Source organism: Dioscorea cayenensis, chromosome 7 (genome assembly GCF_009730915.1).
Source record: "Dioscorea cayenensis subsp. rotundata cultivar TDr96_F1 chromosome 7, TDr96_F1_v2_PseudoChromosome.rev07_lg8_w22 25.fasta, whole genome shotgun sequence".
Classification (NCBI taxonomy): Eukaryota; Viridiplantae; Streptophyta; class Magnoliopsida; order Dioscoreales; family Dioscoreaceae; genus Dioscorea; species Dioscorea cayenensis.
The window spans coordinates 4,968,199-4,974,982 of record NC_052477.1 but is presented as its reverse complement, the minus strand read 5'-3'; the positions used below and the strand labels follow the sequence as shown (position 1 = coordinate 4,974,982).

Below are 6,784 nucleotides of genomic sequence, written 5' to 3'. Positions count from 1 at the left end.
AAAATGTTTAGGGTATTAAACAGTTCAAAAGGAACTTTTTGAGTATATTGGAATTAGGGAGGGATCTATATGTAACAAGTCTCAGAATTTAGGAAATTAGATATAATTATAATATTTTTTGAGGGGTGTATAGAAAAGAAAAGCTCTATGCAAAACCCTGGCTCCTCCCCAACAACTCTGTCGCTGCTCAACTGATCTCCATTTGAGCCTTTTTCGATTCCGACTCTCGCTAGGTTTTTCTTTCAATCTTTTCTCCTTTATTTTTGTTTCTTTGATTTATCTTGTGATTTCTGAGAATTTTCCCTTTTTTATGGTTCATTTTTTGTTTGTCTTCTGATCTATTCTATGTTTTTTTTTCCTGTTTGTATCTTGTTTATTTTGCGTTTTTCTCTCATTTTAGTATATCTCAGATCATTCAACTTAGTCTTCTTTTTGATTGCAATATTAAAGATTTTTAAATTGGTTTCTGCTTGATCCTGGCTGTTGCTTTTTCTAATGTTTGGAAGGTTTTATAATTTCCTTAACTTTATGGAAATATTTTTGTACTCTTTGCTGTGATTCTTTGCTAATGAAATTTTTAGACAATAATAATTAGAAAACTACCTGAGTTGGCTGATCTTGTGTTCTGGTTCCTCATCCCAATTTTGTGGGCCTTTCAATGCAATTTCCATGCATTGCTGTTGTTCTCTTTTAATGCTTGGAAATTTTTATATTGCTGTTGTTTTTGGAGTTCTTGTTTTATGTTCCAATGTGTTTATAGCGTTTTAGATAATTTCAAAAATTTTCCTGTGAGTGTTTTTTTTAAAATTTTTCTTAAATTTTAGAAAATAGAAAAAAGTATACAACAAGACTTGCCTGAGTTAACTGATCTTGAGTTCTACTGCCTTTTCAAGAATGTATTTGCTTTTTTCCTCGCAGATTAATTTTTTGAATTGTGTAGTAGAAGAAAAGAAAGGTAGTAAGCATGGCGGCTACTTCAGCTGTAATCCAACCATTCAAAGGGAATTTGAAGGTATTCCTCCACAAATCTTAAATCTTTTTTAATCTAGATGATTTTTTTGAATTTTTGATTGAGTTTTTCACAACCCATTGTTCAGAAAGCACTGGCTGGAATTAGGAGAATCAATCTTGATGGGCTGAGGTGGAGAGTGTTCGATGCTTGAAGGGCAGGTTAGAACTTCTTTGTTATCATGCCATTTGCATCTTATTCTCCTTTTGAGCTTCTATTTTGCATTTGTTGGGAAGATTGTGATTAACAATGAGCATACATTTCTCCTAGGTCCCTTGGAAGACTGAGCTTCTCAAATAGCTGTTGTGGTTCAAGGCAAGGATAAGCCGACATACACTCCTAATCGTGATGATGGGGATATGTGTATTGTTCTTAATGCTAAAGATGTTTGTGTTACCGGGAGGAAATTGACTGATAAGTTCTACCGTTGGCATACTGGGTGAGAGCTTATGGCCATATTTTTGTTTTTTTTTTTATTCCGTCTGCAGTAATGTTTCCAATAGAAAGTATATTATCATTTAATGGATGATATGATATGTATTGGCTTTGTATAGGTATGTTGGCCATCTTAAGGAGAGAAGCTTGAAGGACCAACTAGCTAAGGACCCGACTGAAGTGATTCGCAAAGCTGTTCTGCGAATGCTTCCTAATAACAAGTTGCGTGATGTAAGTGTTGCTTCTTAAAGTTTTACAATGTTTTTGTTTTTGTTTTTGGTCATGTGGCAGCAAACATCATTCCTTCCACTTAAATTTGTCTTTATTTTTTTTTAATTATATCTAGATTTTCATCTTATTTTTTCTTCTCAAAGTAAAACATTATGTTCTTTCTGTTTATATAATTGTTGTTTTCTTGTGGTTTTGATGATTGTAGAGGAAAAATAGAATTGCATTGTGGTTATCCGAGTGCAAGAAAAGATAAAATTATTGATTACAATATTTGCATTTCTGTTATATTTGTAATAAGAATTCATGAGATAATGGGATTTTAGCATTGGAAAGGATTGGGCCTGTGTCGGGAAATTAGTTAGAGCCTGCTTGGCTTCACATTTAATTTAAGCTATTGAGCCCACACTTGATGAAGCTTTTAAGCTGCGTATGGGCTGTGCAAACCTGAAACCTCTTTGTTTTTCCTCCCAAGAATTTGAGCTCATCCTAGCTTTTGATGCTCATAATCCTATACTACATTCATCCAAAATTTGTATAGGGAACTACTTGCCAAGTAAGGCAGTGTATTTATTGTTTAGAATTTGATCTAAAATGAAGCATTGTTGAATGACCAGAATCTCAGATGCTTTGTTTTATCAACCTGATTATCACACTTTGGCCTGTTCTGCTAATGATGAAATTCAACTGACCTTCATGTTGGGACTGGTCAAACATATACAATGTAGGCCATTTAGTGATTACCTTGGCATGGCAGCTAAGTTGCATGCAAAAGGGAAAGATTGAAAAAGATAAACAGGTAGGTGTTTAAACCATTTCTAGAAATAGCATAAGATCTCCTTATTGCAGATTTGTAAATAGCTTTATTTTTCAGCTTATTAAGAAGTTTATTTTTTAGAATCATTTCAAGTTGTTTGAATATTATAATTTTATAATATGTGTACTACTGTCAATTGTTCCAAGCGGAAATAATATGATTGTAACAGTGGAAGGAAATTATTTTTAATCAACAGTTTAGCTTTTTTGATCCTTCTTGCAAGGTGATGATGTTGATCTCCATTAGTATCCTAAACAAGGTCATTTAAACATGGGTTTGAAACTTATTCTGGTTAGATGCGAACAAACCAAAGCAAATCAAGGAAGAAAATAAATTTACAAACTTAAAAGTAGTCTTCGAATTACAAAATAAAGGTTTCTGCCACTGTGCGACACTCTCATAAAGAGAACATAAGGATTATAGTTATTATAAACTAACCTTTTGAACTAAACTAGAATAAACATGGTAAGTACAGAAAGAACCATGAATATGGATAATACTATAACAATTTTGGCTATTTTAGATGATATGCTTTATTCATGGCCAAGACACAAAAGTCAATTTAAAGGTTTTAGAGAAGTTAGGGGACCTTGCTCACCCTGCTGAGGTAACAAAATCAGAGCTTGAAAACCCAACCATCATCCGACTGGCCTGGGTGATACTTTTGTGAAAGGAATTAGGTAACGTGACGCTCACATTTTTTCCTTGTCCTAATCAACTATATTGTCAAATTCCTCTCATTTTTCAAGAGGTCTTCAAGTACTTAGAACTGCGTTATAATATGAAGTGGAACAAATTAAACCATGATATGACATATACATTGGTTTCTCTCAATCACAGTGTAAAGCTTTCTGAAGATATCTTGTGAATACTATTACTCCTTTAAGATTAGGACAAGCATGCTACAAATCCTTATGTAGAAAATGGTGTGACATTAATAACAGTTTCTGTTTCTCTTGTTTTGTACCTTGGCTGACTTTGAATAGTTTGTAGAAACTACTGTTTCTCCTAATATATTTTCTTGTGAAAATCGTATCGAATCAATTGTATCAAGATGCATTATGGATTATGTTCAATTTTAACTATCCTATGAATGGAGAGCAAGTGTTTCTTAAAATCTTCACTTTCAAATGTATCAGTATCAATTATCGTGCTGTTTGCTTTGATATTGGTTGTTACTAATTATATTCTTTATTAAGATGCCAATAAAAAATTTCAAGTGTAAACTTTGCATTGCTTGCCACTTAATTAAAGGATGGAGCTGTTTTGCTGACATGTGCTAACTAATCTATTTGTTTGTACAAGAATCAATATTTAAAATTTGACAACTAACATTCAAGCATAATCATCAAATTGAATAAAATTATTTCTTGTAATTTATGATCCCTCTTGTATTATTTAAACCATTTTTATTACTTTTTGATGATCGAATTGAGAGTTAAACTCTTCAAGCTTTCTTTATACTTGATATGAAACAAAACTGATGACATGGTTTCTATGCACATAGGGACCGGGACCCGAAAACTAAGAATATTTGCTGAGAGTGACCATCCATTTACAGACCGTCCTCTCGAGCCATATGTGATGCCTCCTCGGACTGTTAGGTGAAATCGCGACCCACAGCGCTCGTCGTGCACTTATTCGAGCTCAAAGAAGGAAGAACAGAAGGCAACACCCCCCGATAAGAAGAAGGCCAATGGCGATGAGATCGTTTGTGTAACCCATTCCAGTTCTGCATAGAGATTGATGTCGATCTTCGAGGTTGATTTTGTTAGTCAAGAGACTCGCGGATGATTTTTAGCCTTTTTCAAATTCTGTACTTGCTTCCATAACTGTGTACTTTGTCAACAGAACAAATCAGTAAAAATGTCGATAAAACTCAGACATTTATGTTTTTTTTGCCGATAGCAAGGAATGATCTTTGTTTTATGAGAAATTTCTGTTCCGTTTTTACTGTATTTGCATAAAATTTATATTATGTATTTTCTTCCTAAATGTGGATATTATATAAACAGTCCACTGAAGTTTTTTTTTAAAATATTTTTTGGCCCCATTTATTTTATTAGTGTTGTTAACAGTGCCAGATCCAATTGAAATTTGATTTATTCTTAAAAGGTACATATTTGTGAATTGAAGAATGATATATGTAATTTTCTTTGCTCTCATTTTTCACTGATTTTGAAGATCGTATAATAATAATTACCATATAATACAACCTTTCCCTTATGCGTGTATTATCTCTACATATGGTCCAAGTTTTTCAAAATTTTAAACTAAATAAATAATCCATTTAATATCATCATTTTCAGAAAACACCGCACAGTAGACAGATGATAGTGCCATTGTCTCTTGTTCAGTATTTGATTAATGATAGTGTCATTGTTTCTTGTTCAGTATTTGATTAATAATATGGTTAAGAAGATGATAACGCCATTGTCTCTAATAATAGGTAGATGATAGTGTCATTATCTCTTGTGCAGTATTTTTGATTAATGACATTGTTGTGGAAATGATAGCGCCATTGTCTCTTGTAATAGGCAGATGATAGTGCCATTGTCTCTTGTGATTAATGACATGGTTAAGAAAATGAAAAGCATCATTGTTTTTCGTGTAGAAGCCCAGGGGCGGGTTTGGTTCGTGGTAATGACGTATTATCGCGTAGCGAGATACTAGTGGTAATATAAGTGGGAATGTTATATGGTTAGGTAATATTGTGGTAATTTAATATCATAGTATTTGGTTGGAAACTCTTATTACAGGGAATAATTACATTCTCGAGTGTTTGGTTAGTCAGTAGTGTCCCATTTGTTAAAATATACTAAAGTTATAAGATTCTAGCGATGTCCTAAGATAGACATCGAAATTTGGTGGTAATGGGATCTACCACTTTTTTTGGTAATATTTATAAGTTGGTAATGTGATATTCTGACATGAATTCTGCAAACTGTGTAATCTAGACGTGGTAATATTTTTCGATATGCATGTAACGATAGTAATCTTTCTACATTACCGTGACCCAGAAAGCGGCCTGCAGGTGTTTTTATTCATGACGTGATTGAGAAGATAGCACTAATATTTCTTGTGTAGAAAGGGCTAAGTTTTCGATACTTCGATTTATGATATGGTTGAGAATTTATGTCTTTGACTTTGAGTGTATGAGGGAGGAATGTGAATGTGGTGCGTTGGCCATATTGTATATATATATACACTAATATTATATGGCGAGGTAAAAAAAATATGAAATGCCAATTTCATGCTGAGGTCATTAAACAAACCCACAGCTTCATGGAAAATATGGGTAGATTACTAATATTTTTTAAAACAATTTTTTTTAATTATTTTTTATTTGTTTTTTTTATGTCATTATGTTTGGCATTTTTATATGGAAGATAATATAGGATAGCAATGCATGCAATATTAGTTTTTCATGATGAATTCAAGAGAATTTTCTTAGTATTCATCACATTGTTTTTAATTATATGGTTTTAAATTACAATAAAAATTAGATAAATCACATATATTAAAAATTAACAATAAAAGAGTTAAAAAGCTTAAAAGCCTATAGAGAAAAAGAGAAGAGCAAAATAGACTTCCAATAAAAAGAAACAAATCTAAACAAAGTGAAGAATAAAACACCCAAAAACACTTACGGACTAAAATAACATAAAGATTGACAAATGATAATCTTTTTTCAGTTTTTAAATTACAAATCAAATGTGATTGTGGAAAATTAGAGTAAAATTTAGCATGTTACTCCAATTTTTTAATTCTTTAAAAATTAGTTCACCTAATTTTCAAAAAATAATTTTTAAATATAAATTAAATTAAAGTTACAAAATTATTCTTCCCTGATCCATGTGAGCCATGATGCACTTGATGAGCAATATTATATTAAAAATATAAACCACACAGACTCACAGAGCCAAATAACAGAATAAATAAATAAATAGAAAATCACATCGACCATATAAAGGCTTTTTAAATATTACATTTACTAAATTATGCATGTTTGGGATTATTTACAAAATACTCGACGTTGGTGGAAAAGCAGTAAAATTTTCCCCATTTTCGACTATTTTATTTTTATTTTAAAATATAGAAAATGGGAGAATTTCATTTTTTTTTAATTAAAAAATTATGAAAACGGGAGAAACTCTCCGAAAAGGAAAGCAGGGAGAAACTCTCTGTTTTTATAAAAAGCGATGTAATTCTTTGGTGTTATGTCTTAAAAAGAATTCTTTTTATATAATTAATTTTTTTAATTAAAAATAATGGTTGATATATATATATATATA

At 31.6% G+C, this 6,784-nt stretch overlaps 1 protein-coding gene across 1 annotated transcript; it reads left to right on the top strand.

Moving 5' to 3' along the window:
• Positions 1-1,298: 1,298 nt before the first annotated feature.
• LOC120264591 (50S ribosomal protein L13-like) lies at positions 1,299-4,105 on the top strand. Its single transcript, XM_039272414.1, has 3 exons — positions 1,299-1,448; positions 1,564-1,675; positions 3,998-4,105. The coding sequence occupies exons 1-3, from the start codon at positions 1,369-1,371 to the stop codon at positions 4,028-4,030; spliced, it is 225 nt and encodes a 74-aa protein (XP_039128348.1). The 5' UTR covers positions 1,299-1,368; the 3' UTR covers positions 4,031-4,105.
• Positions 4,106-6,784: the final 2,679 nt, after the last annotated feature.